This window comes from Leptopilina heterotoma, unplaced genomic scaffold, assembly GCF_015476425.1.
Source record: "Leptopilina heterotoma isolate Lh14 unplaced genomic scaffold, ASM1547642v1 Lhet_87, whole genome shotgun sequence".
Taxonomy (NCBI): domain Eukaryota; kingdom Metazoa; phylum Arthropoda; class Insecta; order Hymenoptera; family Figitidae; genus Leptopilina; species Leptopilina heterotoma.
In genome coordinates, this window is record NW_025111190.1 from 1,042,128 (window position 1) to 1,062,616 (window position 20,489).

Consider the following 20,489-nt stretch of genomic DNA (forward strand, 5'->3'; position numbering starts at 1 on the left):
AAAATTTTCCTCAATTCAGTGATTTTAAATATCTATTTTAATAAGATTTTTTAAAAGAATTCAATTATTTAAAAAAAAATTTAATAAAATTCTACACAAACCTTTAAATATTTTCATAAATAATAAAATTTATGGCAGAATTCAATTATTTAAAAATTTGTTTGTAAAATTCTTTATGAGAATTCAATTTTAAGAAACATGCAATTATTCAATAAATTGTTTATTTTTGTATTTAAATAATTGAATTCTTGTAGAATTTTCTAATCAAAACTGATTTGAAAATTAATTTTTTTTTTTAAATTTGAGATAATAATTGAATATTAAAAGCATTGGAGCATGAATTTTTAGGAAAAATTGAATTCTGAAAAGGTTTCAAATTAAAATCTTTGAAAATCTGAATTTTTCATACTTTTCAACTAACAACTTTGTAGAATTAATTTTTTTTAAAGTTCTTGTCAAAATTTTAATTATTATCTTTTCAAATAATTAAACTCTTCTCCGAAATGCAATTATTTTCAAAAATTTTAATAAAATTCTTGGCAAAATTTCCATTATTTTCAAAAATTTTCCTCAATGATTTTTAATTGTCATTTACTATTCTAATAAAATTTTCCAAAAGAATTCAATTATTTATTTATCAAAAAATTTAATAAAATTCTACACAAACCTTTAATTATTTTTAAAAAATAATAAAAATTTCACAGGAATTTTATTATTTACAAACTTTTGTATAAATTTCTTCGCAATCATTCAATTATTTTAATAAATAATAAAATTTTTACAGGGATTCAATTATTTTGGTAAATAATAAAATTCTTATTAGGAATTCAATTATTTTGATAAATAATAAAACTCATTGCAGGATTTCAATTATTTTTAATACAATTTTCATCGAATTCCTCAAAAAATGTAATTATTTATAAAAATTTTATTAACATCTATCAAAAGAATTCAATTATTTAAAAATTTATTGACACAATTCTTTATGAGAGTTCAATTTTAAAAAACATGCAATTATTCAATAAATTGTTTTTTTTGTATTTAAATAATTGAATTCTGGTTGAATTTTCTAATAAAAATTAATTTAAAAATTATGGATTTCAGTTAAAATTTTAGATTATAATTGAATATTAAAAGCATTAGAGCATAAATTTTGAGAAATAATTGAATTTTGAAAAGGTTTCAGATTAAAATTTTTGAAAATTTGAATTTTTCATATTTTTAACTGACAATTCTGTGGTGTTAATTTTTTTTGAGAAAGTTTAATTGCGGATTTTTTTATATTATTTGAAGTTTTTAAATTCTAATATATATATTTAATTGAAGAATTTACGAATAATTGAAATTTCGTAAAATTGAATATTGTAAACAAATGGATTTGAAAATTGTCAAAGAACTTTTTCGAAAATTATTAAAAATAATTGATTTTAAGAAGAATTTTAGTTAAAAATTCTTGAAAATAATAATTTTATCACTGGGTCATGTTTAATTTTTATAAAACATGAAAAATTTAATTTATAGTTTTAAGTAAAAATTTCTCTTATTTGACTCTGACTGGTTATATTTTTGTCAGCAATTGGTCCGTAAAGTCCGTATTTTTCAATACTTTCACTGTTTCGAGCCCTGTTGTTACTAAAAATTTTATTTACATTTCTGAAAATAATTGAATTATTGTAAAGAATTTTTTTTTGAAATTTTTGAATATAATTTTTATTAAAAATAAACTACTATAAAATGGTTTAAAAAAATAAATAACTAAATTCAATTGACAGATAATTGGATCGAGAAAAAATGTTATTCATCGGGAAAATTATATACAGATGCGAATATTGAAATTGATTCAACCGTTAATATTAAAGTTCGATAACTTAAGGATGAAATAACAATTGGCAGATCATTGTAGATAAGGAGAATTCAAAATTATTCAACGAAGAAAATTTGAATTTCAAATTGTTCGACCCATGTAATGATGTAATTTAATTCTATAGAATTCCAGGAAGTATTTACATATGTCCTACAATTCTCGACAAGAGAACAGAGAGTGAGAGACAGAGAGAGAGATAGAGTTTCAAACTATCAATTTCAAAATTCTTATGCAATTATTAATTTCTGTTGAATTTAAACAAAGAGCCGGATTATTCATTTAAAAGGTCTATTATACATATTTCTATTATTATTCTCATCATCATTACTATTAGTAGTAATCTTATTTCTTCAGCTAACCTTTTATATGAATTTCTACAAACTGCGAAAATTTTGTCTGTTGGAGAAAATTAATTTCAGTAGTACAGTTTTGTTTCTCGTTTAGGTATATTATATGAAATGTATTTCATCAGTGAGGATGGAATAATAATTATATTACAATTATAGTACAATGAAGATATTAAGTTACATATTATATTTATTATTAGTTTATTCAATACTGTATATTATAGTATTCAGGCATTATAAATTTTATCTTATAAATTCTAAAAATTTAATTTTTTCCAGTACTTTTAATAAAAATCCCGGACTTTTTCCTGATTTTCCTAACCATTTCTACGTTTCCTGACTTTTCCCTTAATTGCCAAACCTGTGGCAACCCTAAAAATACTCTCTTATTCTGAATCATTGCAAATCCACTGAAAATCAGTAATCATTTTCAACTGTTTTTAAGTGAATAATAGATATACATACATTATTTCAATTGGATTTATTTCTAATTTGATTCATTTCTAATTTGAAATGTCATTTTTGTTTATAATTCTTAATGGGATTTTTTTTTACAATTTACAGTGAAATTTATTTATATTTTATAATTATCTGAAGGTAATTAGTCATTTCTGGATTGTTGAGTAATTTAGAGAGGAGTAAGGAGAGAGGGAATTTTTGTAGAAAAGAAATATGTAACTGCTTTTTATTCTTTGTAGAATGTCGTCTTAAATATTTTAAAAGAAAAAAAAATGTTTCTCTTTTCTAGGATAAAATGGTTATGAAAGATGAACTTTTAGTCACTCAGTGAAAAAATTAGGAGAAGCATAATATATGAGCCTTTTTTGAGAATCATATGGCCAAAGGGATTTGTCGAAGCGATCTTCTTCATTTTATGGTTCTAAGTGCCCGCGAGAGCCAAGCCAAAAGCTTATGCAAACAGAAAATATTTAAGTGGTCTCACAGACTTAGCAGGTCTCGTCAAATAAATATTTCTTCAAGAGCAAGTGCAATTTTTCTCGAGTTTTAAAGCAATGAAAGAAAAATGTGCATGTCAAGATGGTGAACTCTCTTTCTCACTCTTTCTTTTTCTTTCTTTCTCACAGTATAACAAATTATACTGCTCTTAAACAAAATGAAAAATTTTACGAGTTTTTTCTATTATCAAATTTTGGCTCTAAATGAAATACTACTGGCTCCTACTGCTTTCGTACATAAAAATTATTGGAAATATTTTGTAAATATTGTCAATTTGTTGTTTTTCGTTTATGCAGGGCTCAAACTAGGTCAAAATTTCAATTATCTTTAGAAATAATAAAAATTTCACAGAAATTCAATTATTTACAAATTTTATATAAATTTCTTAGTCATAATTTAATTATTTTTATAAATGATAAAATTCTTTTTAGGACTTCAATCATTTTCATAAATAATAAAATTTATGGCAGAATTTTGATTATTTTTAATACAATTTTATTCGAATTCCTCGAAAAATGTAATTAATCATAAAAATTGTATTACAATTCATTAAAAAAATTCAATTATTTAAAAATTAGTTGATAAAATTCTTTATGAGAATTTATTTTTAAGAAGTAATCAATTATTCAATAAATTATTAATTTTTGTATTTAAATAATTGAATTCTCATAGAATTTTCTAATCAAAAGTGAATTAAAAATTAATTTTTTTGTTTCAGATAATAATTAAATATTAAAAGCATTATAGCATGAATTTTTAGAAATAATTGACTTTTGAAAAGGTTTCAAATTAAAATTTTGGAAGATCTAAATTCTTCATACTTTTCAACTAACTAATAATAATAATTCAATTATTTTGGTAAATAATAAAATTCTTATTAGGAATTCAATTATTTTGATAAATAATAAAACTCATTGCAGAATTTCAATTATTTTTAATACAATTTTAATTGAATTCCTCGAAAAAATATAATTATTCTTAAAAATTTTATTAAATTCGTCAAAAGAATTCAATTTTTCAATTATTTAAAAATTTATTGATACAATTCTTTATGAGAATTCAAATTTTAAGAAACATGCAATTATACAATAAATTATTTTTTTGTATTTAAATAATTTAATTCTAGTTGAATTTTCTCAAAAAAATTGATTTAAAAATGGATTTTAGTTAAAATTTTAGTTTATAATTGAATAGAATTAATTTTTTTTAAAAAGTGCTCGTCAAAATTTCAATTATTATCTTTTCAAATAATAAAATTCTTATAAGAAATTCAATTTTTTCAAATTTTTTTTTAAAAAGTTCTCGTCAAAATTTCAATTATTATCTTTTCAAATAATAAAATTCTTCTAAGAAATTCAATTTTTTCAAATTTTTTTTTATAAAGTTTTCGTCATAATTTCAATTATTATCTTTTCAAATAATAAAATTCTTCTCCAAAATTCTATTAATTTCAAAAATTTTAATAAAATTCTTGGCAAAATTTCAATTATTTTCGAAAAATTTCCTCAATACAATAATTTTTAATAGTCATCTACTATTCTAATAAAATTTTCCAAAAGAATTCAATTATTTTAATAAATAATAAAATCTTTACAGGGATTCAATTATTTTGGTAAATAATAAAATTCTTATTAGGAATTCAATTATTTTAATAAATAATAAGTCACTGCAGAATTGTAATTATTTTTAATACATTTTTAATTGAATTCCTCGAAAAAAGGAAATTATTCTTAAAAATTTTATTAAAATTCGTCAAAAGAATTCAATTATTTAAAAATTTATTGATACAATTCTTTAAGAGAATTCAATTTTAAGAAAAATGCAATTATTCAATAAATTGTTTTTTTTAATTTAAATAATTGAATTCTATTAGAATTTTCTCACAAAAATTAATTTAAAAATGTATTTTAGTTAAAATTTTAGATTATAATTGAATATTAAAATCATTAGAGAATAAATTTTAAGAAATAATTGAATTTTGAAAAGGTTTCAGATTAAAATCTTTGAAAATTTGAATATTTCATATTTTTAACTGACAATTCTGTGGAATTAATTTTTTTTGAGAAAGTTTAATTGCGGATTTTTTTTTATATTATTTAAAGTTTTTATTTTCTGATATATATTTTATTGAAGAATTTACGAATAATTGAATTTTCGTAAAATTGAATATTGTTAACAAATGGATTTGTAAATTGAGGCTCCGGATCTTAAAAGGGCACTTTCACCATGTAAAGTCTATGCGGAAAGTGCCCTTTTAAGATCCGGAGCCTCAATTGTCAAAGAACTTTTCCGAAAATTATTAAAAATAATCGATTTTAAGAAGAATTTTAGTCAAAAATTCTTGAAAATAATAATTTTATCACTGGGTCATTTCTAATTGTTATAAAACATGAAGAAATCGATCACTCCGAGTCTTCGACTTGGAGTTATCGTTATCTTCATGTTTTATAGTTATGAAAAATTTAATTTATAGTTTTAAGTAAAATTTTCTCTTATTTGACTCTGACTGGTTATATTTTTGTCAGCAATTGATCCGTAAAGTCCTTATTTTTCATTTTTGTTCCGTAAAGTCCGTATTTTTAAATACTTTCACTGGTTCAAGCCCTGGTTTATAATTGTTATTAAAATGAAATTTTTTTTCCTCCAAAAAATAAAGAATTAAAGACAAAGAGAATGTAGAACAAAGATTTATTTGAAAGTCAAGCTGCTAGTTTTTGGAGAATAAAACCGTTTGGAATTGCAAGGAAATTGGGGACTGGACTCGAGAGTAAACATACGTGGCAGAGAGGAGTGTGGACCATCTGTTGTTATCCTAGTTGTGCAGTACAATAGTATTATCCAGGGAATGGTGAAGTTTCGTACTTACAACGGTCTGTTGACCATTCGAAGTCGTGATATCAAGTTTTGAAACAAGAGAAAGAGAGACTGACTTTCGTTATTTTAAAGACAATTGTATTTCAAGAAATTTGATTAGATGATTTTGAAAAATTAGATTGACTTTGTTATCTCCAATTGTTCCTTAAAAACAAATGTTTTAAGCTCAAAACGTGATGTTAGTTGTTAGTGTCTGTTTTTGAATATCCGTCCAATCTGTGGTCGAAATATTGTCATAATCAAAATGAACACTCAACATCATCAAATTGTCCATAGCTCATTATAGGAAAAAGCTATTAAAAGATGAAATTATTAAGCGAACATTAATTGAATAATTTAAGATAGATTCAATTTTATGAGCTGTGCCACTTTAAAGTTGGTTGCTGGACGTACTGAAATTCTATATAGTGAAATGTTATTTTCACACTAAATTTATATAGAGAAAATTATAGTCTTCTACATACCTACATATACAGTCAAGGGATCTTTAAATGATTAATAATCGTCTAAAGTTGACAATAAGTAATAATTGTCTCAAGTTATTGATGTAATTGTAAATGACAAAATTATGAAATATAAGGCGAAGAGATGAAAATTTCATCATCATTATTACGGAAAGAATCTTAAGATAAACAAATTTAGAATCTATTTATAGATTCTGTAATTTTTTTCTTTATATAAACCATAACGATGAAATAAAATTTTATTTGTGTTGTAAATCAATTATTTGAAGATATACGAAACACGGGTAAATTAGGTACACAAAGGTTTCATGGGGAAATTTGCCTCACGTGTAATATTGTTTTAACATTGGCTTTACATAGACACACAGGCGCAAATACTTAGAGCCCCGAAGCTGTGAAGCACGTCTATTTTATTAACCTGTTTTGTATTCACAGCCACGCATCGTCTCTCCGTTTCTCCTGTCTACCCTTGTACCTTTCGAGCTTTCTCACACAGAAACCGGTTCGACAAGGCTTCACAAAATTACTCCAGGAAGTACATTATTTATCCCCTCTCCCCCTCATGCTCTTCACAGTCGATCAATATTTTATCTTCAATTTTTTTCATCCTTCTTATCATTTAATAATTTTCATTATTTTCCATGAATCCTAAAATTTCTCAATTTTCATACACTCTAAATCTGAATTAGTGAAAATTTCACTGATTTCAATTCAGTGGACCAGTTTTCTTTGATGAATCAGTGGAATTTCACTGAGAATCAGTAAAAACCACTGATTGTCAGTGAAATCCCACTGATGAATTAAAGAAAACTGGGCCACTGAATTGAAATCAGTGAAATTTTCACTGATTCAGATTTAGAGTGTAATGTAGCAAATTTATTTATTTCTTCTTTAAATTTAATGTCTATTGATAATTTTGCAAATGCATGTCAAATAAATATATTATTACTAGGTCACGTATTCTATGCTATAAAAAATTATTTTTTTAATAGTTTTTTTTTAATACTAAAATTGAGAAAAAAATTAAAGATAAGTTTTTATCAATGCCAAGTATTTTTTTTATAATGTTTATCATAAGTTGCATATCAATGGTAAAAGAAGTATCACTTCCTTAAGAGGTAAGAAATTCTGAAGTTTAACCTCTTTTGTATATGATAATAACATAATATAATTATATACACTGTAAAAGAAGGGAATTAAATTTTAACTCCCCAGGGGATTCTATAAAAATCGCACCCATTTGGGAGTTAAAGCGAAGGGATTTGGATGAAGGGAGTTAAAGTTTACACAGTAAAAAGAAGAATAAACTCCAAAAGGGATTTAATTTAATAATTAACTCCCTTTTGGAGTTGATTTTTAACTCTAAAAATTTAACTCTCAACTCCAGTGACCGTCAACACCTTAATTTTTTAGAGAGTAATGTTTAATTTCTTTGATAATTATTTTTTTTTATTTTTGAAAATATGTAAAAAATGTAAATAATTTTGAACGTTCAAAACTTTAGAAAAATGTTATTTTAATTTGTAAAATTATTATTATGATTATGTTTAACAATTATTTATTATTTAAAATAACTTTAAAATCGACGAATTACCCATTTAATTATCACATCGAATTAATAGTTTTTAACATTTTTATCATTTTAAATAATTACATTATTTTGCTGATTATATGTAATAACCAATTTTTCGAATTTTATTTTATTGTAAATCATTTTTTATAATTTTTTCCTTACCAAAATGGTATTTTAAATGTTTTATTTAAATTATTAATTATAATAATTATGTTTTCAAATTATTATTATCATTATTATTATATGTGTACTCCCCTTAAAAAATTATATTTACCTACTTAATTTTATTAGTTTTTTATAATATTTTTTAATTAGTACTTTTTCTAAATTTTTAATTAATCAAATTATCACTTCTCATAATTATTACATCGAATTAACATTTTTTAACGTTTTTATCATTATACATAATTATTTTTGCTATTTTGTTTATTACATAACAATGACTACAAATGATTGTAGGAATCCAATTATTTTCAAAAGTAATAAAATTCTTGGCAAAAATTCAATTATGTTCAAAAATTTTTTTAAATTCTCATCAAAATTTCAATTATCTTCAGAAATATTTAAATACTTCTCCAAAATTCAATTATCTTCAAAAATTTTAATAAAATTCTTGGAAAAAATTCAATTATTTTCAAAAAATTTCCTCAAATTCAATGATTTTTAATAGGTTTTTACTATTCTAATAAAATTTTCCAAAAGAATTCAATTATGTAAAAGAAAATTTAATAAAATTCTACACAAACCTTTAATTATTTTCAAAAAAGAAAAAAAAAATTCGCAGAAATTTCATTATTTACAAATTTTTTAATAAATCTCTTCGCAAATATTCAATTATTTTAATAAATAATAAAATTCTTATTAGAAATTCAATTATTTTGATAAATAATAAAACTCATTGCAGAATTTCAATACAATTTGAATTGAATTCCTCGAAAAAATGTAATTATTCTTAAAAATTTTATTAAAATTTGTAAAAAGAATGCAATTATTTAAAAAGTTATTGATACAATTCTTTATGAGAATTCAATTTTAAGAAACATGCAATAAATGTTTTTTTTGTATTTAAATTCTGGTTGAATTTTCTAATAAAAATTAATTTATAAATGGATTTCAGTTAAAATTTTAGATTATAATTGAATATTAAAAGCATTTGAGCATAAATTTTTAGAAATAATTGAATTTTGAAAAGGTTTCAAATTAAAATCTTTGAAAATTTGAATTGTTCATATTTTTAACTAACAATTCTGAGGGATTAATTTTTTTTGAGAAATTTTAATCCGCGATTTTTTTTATATTATTTGAAGTTTTTATTTTCTAATATATATTTAATTGAAGAATTTTCGAATAATTGAAATTTCATAAAATTGAATATTGTAAACAAATGGATTTGAAAATTGGCAAAGAACTTTTTCGAAAATTATTAAAAATAATCGATTTAGAGAAGAATTTTAATTAAAACTTTTTGAAAATAATAATTTTATCACTGGGTCATCTTCATGTTGTATAGTTATAAAAAATTTAATTTATATAGTTTTAAGTAAAATGTTCTCTTATTTGACTCCGATTGGTTATATTTCTCTCTCAGTAATAAAAATTCTTTTAATTGGTTATTAGAAAACTTTATTATTCTGTAAACTAATATCTCGAATTAAAAACATTTTCGGTATTTCTTATTAGACAATTACTGCGGAATTACAATTTTGGTAAACTAAAGATACGGAAAAACAAAATTATGGGGTCTATTATTTGTGCCTCAATATAATTTATACATTATAATTTACCATAATTATATCATGTATATTAAATATTGATTTACAGATTGTTAATTGAAAGTTTGAGAAAAGAAAAGGTTTCTTAAGAGAAAGTAGAAAAAATTCGCTAAAACACCAAGATTAATTAATGACCATCTATTAATTGATTCGTCAACATATCTCATTGTACGATATTAATTATATTGAAAAAAATTGCAAAATTATTTATTAATAATGAAATCAATTGTTCTCCTTGGAAACATTGTAACAATTATACTTGTTACATTGCCAGCTTTCAAAACTATAAGAATTTCTGACGATGAACGAGAAGCTGAGTTTTTGAAATTACAAACTCTAAGACAGAAGGTAAATCGCCATTTCAATTATAATATTAATATGTCGATATTGAGGGAATTTGTTCTGAGCAGGAATGATATGTATGATTTTGCTGAATATTTAAATCAAACTGGTGGACAAACACCAGAATGGAGCAAGTCGCGTAGACTGGTAAATCCAGAATTATATGAATTATTGCGATTTAACAATTATGTCGACTCAATACCTTCAAGTGCAAATGAAATGACTGAAAGTTTAACAAACCTTAAAAATAGAATTTTTGAAAATTCACCTAACGTTTCATTTGAACAAATATGTTATGATTATATGAAAGAAAATTTATATGAATTAATTTCATTTGAGAATTATTTTGCTATTCGAGTTTTAGAAGAAGATTATAATCAAATTGAATTGGAAAATCTCGTAGGTTGGAGAATGAAAAAAGCACTATATAGTTTGGCAATCCGACAGTACAGTCAAAATTCTGCTTCCAATTTTTTGACAATATATTGCCATTCTAAACATTTAAAATCTAGGAGCTTCATAGACACGTATGAAATGGGAGAAACTTTTAAAATATTAAACTTCAGGTTATGCAGTAGCAAACGCTCGTCACCAGAAATAAAGTCAAAGTCTTCAATAATGAGGATGAATAACTTCACTTCATATTGGATTTTTTATGAATTTATGATTACTGACCCCAAATTGATAGTATATTTGGAAGATGTCATAAAAAGTAACGATGAAAAGATTTACATTTTTCTTCCAGAAACAAGGTTTAAGGTAATAAATGGTCCAGAAGTTTATAATACAAACATTGGATTAGCTGCATTTTTAAAATTAAGAACTATTTATTATCCTCGGACTTTGAGATGGCTTGCAGAAGCAGCGAATAATATCGAAATGTATGAAAAGAAGGAAAAAGAATATTATGTGGAATTTTTCCAGTTCTTAGATGACCTGGATATATAATTGAGATGAAAAACTGAAACTCGGCAAAAATAAATTTTATCAGTCCACATATAATAAATGAGCGAAAAGTAAAATAATGTATTAAATACAATTGTTAAATATATTGTTAAATAATTGTAATAATTAATTATTTATGAAAATAATTGTTCTCAATAAAGTAGAGAATCTTATTAATCTTTAATTCTAAAAGTCTAATTCATTTTCCTTTTCGTTAAAATAATTGTTAACTGATTTTAAAAACTATAAGATATGTAATAATTGTAGTAATTAATTATAATAATAATTATTTTTGAATAAAAGCAAAAAATCTTATTAATTTTTAATTCTAAAAGTCAAATTTATTTTTCATTTCGCTAAAAAATCTGTTAACTGATTGAAAATTTAAAAAATTTGAAGACAAAAATTCTTATTTTCTCTATTCTCTTCATTTACCCTTTTAGATTAAAATATCTCAAAATCTTGACGTTCTGGATCAATTTTGATCACAGATTCAGATTTAACGCGTCGAAAACCTTTAGAAAAGTATTATTTGTTTCTTGGTTGAAACGGTATTTCAATAGTCAAAATTAAAAATTTAATAATTATAAATAAATTAATATAATCAAAATTTTGTAGATGAAAAAAAGTATAATTCTGTTAAATTTAAAAGTATAGGAAATTCAAAATAAGGTCAATTGAGTACAAATGTACTGAGATAAACACCTAAATATGAAATAGGCTCAGCTGACTCAAGGCCAAGGTTAAGAAAGAGAAAAGAAAATTTGATATTTCAAATTTATAAAATTAATTAGAAATTTGAATAAATGTTAAAAAGATAAATTATAAAAAATTAACACAATGTTAATTTTCTATTTAAAGTGTATATTTTATTTTTTATAAATAATATTAATTTTATTAATTAAATTATTTAATTATATTATGTTAGAATAAATAAAGTTATGGTAAAATTTATATCAATAGAAAGATAAAAATTAATAGATATTGTTAGTAACATTTAAAATTATTATAAGTTTATTATTTAAAGAATTATTAAAGTTTAAAGAAATAAAATAAATTCATAGAGAAAAGTGATTGACAGCTATACAATGGTATTGTTTTCGGAATACGTTAGACACGTTGGAGACTAGAAAGAGAGAAAATATAGTTTTGTCTCTACTCGAGAAATTTAAATATTATTGGAGTGACGAATATGACACGCTATGAATTTCCGTCAATAGAGAGACCGATAGCTTCGCGAAACGGAAGTCATGCGGATTTTTCCTATTAACCGGAAAGAAATAAGGACGGGTAGAAAATTCTAGAAGGTTCTAGAAGGTTCGGTAGCGTCCTTTACAGGGTATATAAACAGTGAAATCAAAGGTTTCGCTCTCTCATATCTATTCAAACACTTGAAAGGGTAAGCATTGACACTTATCTTACATTTAACACACAATATTATATATTTGTAATATTCAGGAGCTCGTTGTTTTTCAACTTTCAACCTGTTATTGAAAATTATAATTATTAACATTTAACACAAATACATTACAAATCGTAAAAATTATACAAGAATTTGTTGTTTTACAACTAATATCTTGTTAATTACAAAATAATCTACAAAGTCAAGCCCTGGAATTGAAATTTGAGGAGCTCGTTGAATTCTTTTTAACTTTCAACCTCAGTTTTGATTCCTAAAGAGGTAACAAAAGCAAATCGTAAGTTTATTGAATATTCTTATGAGCTGTGTTCATATAGTAATAGGCTATATCGATGTGGCAGTTTGAAAGATTCAATAAATATTGATCCCAGACCACCAAAAATATTATTTATAATAGGAAATAATTAATTTATTTAAATTAATTATTTAGTCAATTTCTCAGTGAAATAAATGGATTTTATTATGTGAATTGAATTAGTTCTGATCATTTTTCGATATTATAATTTTATCATATCTAAAATAAATCAGAATTTAATAAAGTTTATAATTTTAAAGAATATTTATTTATTAATAGAATAGTTAATTTAGGGTTCCTTTTGTAGGTAGAATTTATAAAATTTTATTATTAAATTTTATTTAATTTTTGTTTATAGATTTGTCAAAGTGGGAATATTCATTTGTTGAAATTTTTGAAGTTGTTAAGTGAGAGAAAGGTTCTTACAAAGGTGAATGAACTTTATTATTTATTTTGTTTTGTTTTGTTAATATTGTGTCAGTTTATATAGAACATAGCAACCGAACTTACAAAATTATTTATGAATAAAAACTATATCATAAGAAAAGATTTCTTTATAGTTAAATAATTGTGTTAATTATTATAATTTAACTTTAATTTATTAATTTATTATTTTATATTTATCCTACGAACAGAAGATAAAAATTATCTTATTTAGTAGTGGATAAATTAGAAAGAATAAAAAGCTGAATTACCGAATAATTATTGGAGCAGATTCCTCTAATTTGGTTACAAAGCGACAAATTTTCTCAAAAATAAAATATAATATTAAATTAAAGAGAAATACAGATTACATAATTTTATTCATATAACCCTTTTACTATATGTTGACAAAACAAGATCTTATCAGTTGATATAGTTTGTCGCGTATTTCATTGTTAGAGGATCTTTAAATTAGGGAAACAATGTCCTTTTAAATTGAACAATAACATTCTTTCTATTATATCATTCATATGATATAAGAATGACAATTATCGAATACGTATGTGTGAGATAGTTTTCATGTTTTGAAACACGTGGGTTAGCAGAATATTACCGTACAGTGGGCTTTTAAATCAAAATAAAGGAAAAATATATATAGATATATACTTACCTCGGTTTGTTAACTAATACACGAATGTTTCATGGTGCTGAGAGTTGTCAAAATTTTTTCCAATTTTTTCGTTTTTATCGCATTTAAAAATTTAAATTATTTTCCATGTTTCTAAATTTCTGAATTTTCATAAAAGAATTTATTTATTTTTTCTTTAAGTTAAATGTGTATTCATAATTTTTCGAAAAAAGTGAGTTGCAAATAAATATTATCACAAGGTCACGTAATCTTTGCTATAAAAAATTATTTTTTTTTGTACAGTTTTTTTAAATAAAAAAATTGACAAATAATTTAAGATAATTTTTTATCAATGCCAACAATTTTTTTTATAATCTTTGATATAAAATGCATATGAATAGTACAATATATATCACAGGCTTAAGAGCTAAAAAATTTTGAAACTTTAATATTTTTGTAAATAATAATAATAATATGAAATATTTTATGAAATATTTAAACTATTTTCTTGATATAATTGAAAATATTATTATTTTGTAAACTAATAATTTCGAATTAATGAAATTATTAGTAATTCTTAATAGATAAATACAATTTCCGTAAATTAAAGATACAGAAAAACAAAATTGGGGCCTAATATTTGTGCCTTAATATTATTTATTCATTATAATTTACCATAATTATATTAAGTATATTAAATATTAATTTACAGATTGTAAATTATATTATTTTATTTATATATATTTTGATTTATTAAAATTTTTCAAAAATCTGGGTTCATTAAAATTTCTAATTAAATTTATTCAACATTGAAATTTTATAAAATTTCAAATTGAAACCGTTTGCAGTTCATTTATTTATGAAAATTGTAAACGCAACTCTTTAAAAATTGAATTAATTTTGAAATATTTAAGTAAAATTATTCATTAAATAATTTATTTATTTTATGATAGTTGTTCAAGATTTAAGTTATTTAAAAAGAATGTTTTGTCCGAAATTGAAAAAATTGAAAGTTTTGTATTAGAATTCGTGGTAATTTTATAGTTTATGAGTCAAATAAATAAGACACGAAAATTCAGAATTTTCTTATGAATTCTAAAAATTTAAATTCTTTCAGTACTTTTAATAAAAATTCCTGACTTTTCCCTGAATTTCCTAATGTCAGAATATATGATTATTATAATTATATTAATATTAAAACTATATATTCCAATTCATATTTTATTTTTATAAAAAAAATAAGAATTAAAAATTTTTACGTTCTTATTATTTTTAAAATTAATAATTTATTTTAAAAAGTGAGTCAAAAGTCAGCCGCGCGCGAATTGTTGCTTGTACTGATATTAAAAAGAATCAGAGATCTTTTAAAAATTAAATCCTTAACAGACATTTCGTTTGTACGATTTTTTATTTATTATGATTTTCATTTAAACGAATTTCCATAATAGCAAATTTTTACATAATCGAACATTCATTTGACAGAATTTACATTAGATCGAATTTCAATTTGACGACATTTTCATTTGCTGGAATTTTAATTTAATAGATAAATATTGTCCTTGTCTTACTAGTGGAAGTTTGTTGCGAAACTAAAATTTCTGTCAAATAATATTTTATGGAGAAATAAAAGATATTTGTGGAGTGAAAGACAGTTAATGTAAGGTAAATGCAAAATAATACTAAGAGAAAATAAAATTTCTAAATCTCTCGCTTTTATTCAGCATGCGAAAATTGACATCTGGTGCTGTTTACATTGGAGTATTTTCTAAATTGAATTGGCAATCGTTGAAAGTTCCCAGGCAAGGTCTTATCGTTTACGAATTTAGGGATGCATGCTTTTTCCACTGATAGATCAAAGTGATTCACAAACACGATTAGAGATTCTTAGAGAGAGATATGCGACTGTTCTTAAAGTAAAGAGCTAGGATTTGGTCTTCTAAAGATCTATTCAGACGTGTGAACTCGCGAGTGTTGGAAATAGCACGTATTTAGTGGGTCGGAATCCCTTTGTACATCCCATGCACATATCATCTTTAACAAGACAGAAGGGCATCCCATTAACGTAACCCTTTCAATCAAAATGCAGACACCTTGTTGCAGATTCAGTCGTTTATAATTAGACTCGAAAGATTTAATTATAGATAATTTAGTCCAATTCTCTAAATTGCCCATAATCGTATTGAATTTATTTTTTACTGTCTTTTGCTAAATGCTTTGTGCCAGCATTTTCAATACACTGAAAAAAAATTTATTTGATTTTTAAAAAAACGATTAATTCACTATTATCAATTAAATATTTAATTGAATCAAATAATATTTATTGGAGTCAATTAAATGGTTCAATTCATATTTTCTTCAAATACTGAAATTATTGGTTCAAATGTCATTTAATTGACTTAAATTTTACATTAAACAGTATGAACTAATGATTTTAATAGAGCGTGTGGGAAAAACTATTCATTGAATAGCTTCTTGCACAACTCGATTAATCAAAAATGGAATAAATATTTTTTTTACAATTTATTATAAAACGGATTTAAATTCTTTAAAAAGCAAAGTTTTATTTATTATTATTGCAGGCCTCGAACTCACGAGACTATACTTTTTGATACTTTCTTCATCACATACAACTATTTAGTTACTATTTTTTAATAAAAGTAAATTACTAATAACATTAACTCAGGGCTCGAACCAATGAAAGTATTTAAAAATACGGACCAATCAGAGTAAAATAAGAGAACATTTTACTTAAAACTATAAATTAAATTTTTCATAACTATAAAACATGAAGATATCGATAACTCCGAGTCTTCGACTCGGAGTCATCGATTTCTTCATGTTTTATAATAATTAAAAATGACACAGTGATAAAATTATTATCAATTCAATTTTTATTTAAAAAAATTTTCAAATAAAATGCTTCTTTAAATCGATTATTTTCAATAATTTTCAAAAAAGTTTTCTTTGACAATTTTCAAATCCATTTGTTTACAATTCAATTTTACAAACTTCCAATAATTTATAAATTCTTCCATTAAATATATATTAGAAAATAAAAGCTTAAAATAATATAAAAAAATTCAATTAAACTTTTAAAAAAAATTAATTTCAAAATTAAATTATTTCTAAAAGTTCACACTATATTGCTTTTAATATTCAATTATATATCTAAAATTTAAACTGAAATTCATTTTTAAATCAATTTTTATTAGAAAATTCTACTAGAATTTAATTATTTAAATACAAAAATTTTATTTCATTTCATTTATTGTAAACGGGTTACAAATAAATAATTTATTGAATAATTGAATGTTTCTTAAAATTCAATTCTCATAAAGAATTTTAACAACAAATTTTTATATAATTGATTTCTTTCGACGAATTTTAATAAAAATTTTAAGAATAATGACATTTTTAGAGAAATTCGATTAAAATTGTATTAAAAATAATTGATATTCTGCTATGCGTTTTAATATTTGTGAAAATAATTGAATTCCTAAGAAGAATTTTATTATTTTTGAACAAAATTTAATGTTTGCGAAGAATTTCATTACTTTTGAAAATAATTGAATTTCTGTAATAATTTATAACTTTTCCAAAATTTAATTTTTTTTCGTGTTTTTAACAAAAATTCTTTTATAAATGCATTATTTTTAATAATTTTTGAAAAATTTGTTTGAGAATTTTCAAATTTATTTGTTTATAATTCGAGGAATTTGATTAAAGTTGCGTTAAAAATAATTCAATTTCTGCTATGAGTTTTATTATTTATGAAAATATATTGAATTCCTTAACAGAATTTTATTATATACGAAAATAATTGAATCCCTGTAAAAATTTTGTTATTTATGAAAATAATTAAATGATTGCCAAGAAATTTATAAACAAATTTGTAAATAATTGAATTTCTGTGAAATTTTTATTATTTTATGAAAATAATTAAAGGTTTCCGTAGAATTTTATTATTTTTTTTAAATAATTGAATTCTTTTGATAAAATTTTATTAAAACAATAGATATTAAAAATCATTGAATTGAGAAAAATTTTTGAAAATTATTGAATTTCGGAGAAGAATTTTTCTATTTCTAAAAAAAATTTCAAATTTGAAGAAAATTTTTAAAAAATTTTGAACGTAATTGAATTTTTGCGAAGAATTTTAATACTTTTGAAAATAATTAAATTTCTGCAATAATTTGTAACTTTTCCAAAATTAAATTTTTTTTCGTGTTTAACTAAAATTCTTCTATAAATGCATTATTTTTAATAATTTTTTAAAAAAAGTTCTTTGAGAATTATCAAATTTATTTGTTTACAATTTGAGGAATTTGATTAAAATTGCATTAAAAATAATTAAATTTCTGCTATGAGTTTTATTATTTATGAAAATAATTGAATTCCAAAAAAGAATTTTAATATTTACTAAAATAATTGAATCCTTGTAAGAATTTTATTATTTATGAAAATAATTAAATAATTGCAAAAAAATTTATGAAAAAAAAATTTGTAAATAATTGAAATCTTGTGAAATTTTTATTATTTTATGAAAATAATTAAAGGTTTGGGTAGAATTTGATTATTTTTTTTTTAAATAATTGAATACTATTGATAAAATTTTATTAAAATAGATATTATAAATCATTGAATTGAGGAAAACTTTTGAAAATAATAGAATTTCGGAGAAGAATTTTATTATTTCTAAAAATAATTGAGACTAGAATTTTTAAAATTTTTGAACATAATTGAATTTCTGGGAATAATTTTATTACTTTTGAAAATAATTTAATTTCTGCAATCATTTGTAATTTCTCTAAATGTTATCGTACAATATTTACGAACTAAAAAATCTAGACCATACAAATAGCAAATTAAAATGAATTTAAAATTAAAATTAATTTTTATTAATTATCAAACTCTATAGATTTAATGTGTGATCATAAATAATTATAATATTGCAAACATCTTGAGCATGGATTCAATATGGAGATGCTATTCCCCACCTGCGAACGTCAAGGTCACCGCTAGATGGCAGATCAGTTCATATCGTTCGATTCCAACGCCACCTAGTGATGATCTTAGCGTTCTCAAGTGGAGAAATTAGACGATCATTTTATCCCTTAAAAATTTTATTTTAATTGAAAAAATGTTATTCCTTAATAAGAACTATAACAATAAATTAATAATAATCAATGACAATTAATATTTTACAAAAAAATCAAGAAGACAATCATCATGTATTTGTGCAAAAAGTATACAATTTTTGAACCTCCTAAAGAGATTGCCTTTTTAAAAATTAATCAATCGTGCTTTAGTAAAATTTCAAAAGACTCAAGAAAACATTTGTCGTAGTTAGATAATGGAAATGGTGATTATAAGAAAGCGGATAATTTGTGAAATTAAAACATTAAGAGAAACTGTGAAAAAGTGAAATGAAAGAAAAATTATTGGACGAGATGGATCGAAAAAGAGGGATGTAGAAAAATTTTTGTCGAATCATGATATGGCATTGCCAGTAATAGTAAATGCGATGTGAAGATCGTCATGAACTACCCTGCGACCAGGGATCCGTTGGGCTCCAGGTCGCCGGGATGCTGTTATCACTCTTGGAATCCCCAAGTCTATCCTCCGTGTAGAGTGTGCCTGAGGCCAGTTTTAACACTTCAGCAATGTTCCTTGAGAGCCACTTACAGTGCTTCACTTGCAAACACACCTGTGCATCAGACTCACGTTCAAGCCACTAGAACACCACCGCCAAGATGGCGTTACGATTGGAAATCTTCGGGTACAAATCCCCTTTATTATACGCATCCCCTTCCCAATTCAACTGGTTATCCGTTAAACAAATCCGCGAGTGCAACGCGTTTAAGTTCACCGGGAACGTCTCATGGACAAAAATCACCTGGTGGCTCATTGGGTCAGAGATCGCCCGGGTCCCGTCGACCAAAGCAACAACAATTTGGCCCTCCGCTCCGATGGATTGGCGAGGAGACAAAACGATCATTACCGACGCATGTTTACAAGTATTACCTTGCCCAGACGAAGGAATTTCGTCGTCAGGTAATTTTTATCTCATAAGAAACATTCGACTTTTGTCTCTTTATTTACACAGTAAAACGTGAAGTGTTAAAATAACACCAGAATGGATTAAAATAATCTATTTTGGTGTTATTTTTAACTATGAATGAAATTTTACTTTAAATAAAAAACCAAAGTCAACGGTTTGTAAAAATTCAATGAATTTAGTTTCTCCAGGGAGAATAGTGAGTTAGTTACTAACTTAGTTAATAACTTACTAACTAACTTAGTAACATAGTTACTAAATTCAATTGTGTTCAAAATTTTTTTTAAATTCTCGTCAAAATTTCAATTCTCTTTATAAATAATAAAATTCTTCTCTGATATTCAATTATTTTACAAAATTTTAATCAAATTCTTGTCAAAATTTCAATTATTTTCAAAAGTTTTCTAAAATTCAATGATTTTCAATATCTACTTTTTCAATAAAATTTTCCAAAAGAATTCCATTATTAAAAAAAATTTCAATAAAATTCTACGCAAACATTCAATTATTTTCATAAATAATAAAAA

At 23.1% G+C, this 20,489-nt stretch overlaps 2 protein-coding genes across 9 annotated transcripts in view; both read left to right on the top strand.

Annotated features, from left to right (window-relative positions):
• The window catches only part of LOC122511553 (peripheral plasma membrane protein CASK), a 434,675-nt gene that overhangs the window by 122,632 nt on the left and 291,554 nt on the right, over nt 1-20,489 (top strand). The window lies entirely within an intron of this gene.
• On the top strand, nt 7,563-11,322 carry LOC122511555. The gene is made up of 2 exons (XM_043626896.1): nt 7,563-7,624; nt 9,901-11,322. The coding sequence occupies exon 2, from the start codon at nt 10,068-10,070 to the stop codon at nt 11,139-11,141; it is 1,074 nt and encodes a 357-aa protein (XP_043482831.1). The 5' UTR covers nt 7,563-7,624; nt 9,901-10,067; the 3' UTR covers nt 11,142-11,322.

Coding starts and splice junctions, on each gene's coding strand:
- LOC122511555 (XM_043626896.1), top strand. CDS start 10,068: ATGAAATCAATTGTTCTCCTTGGAAACATTGTAACAATTATACTTGTT.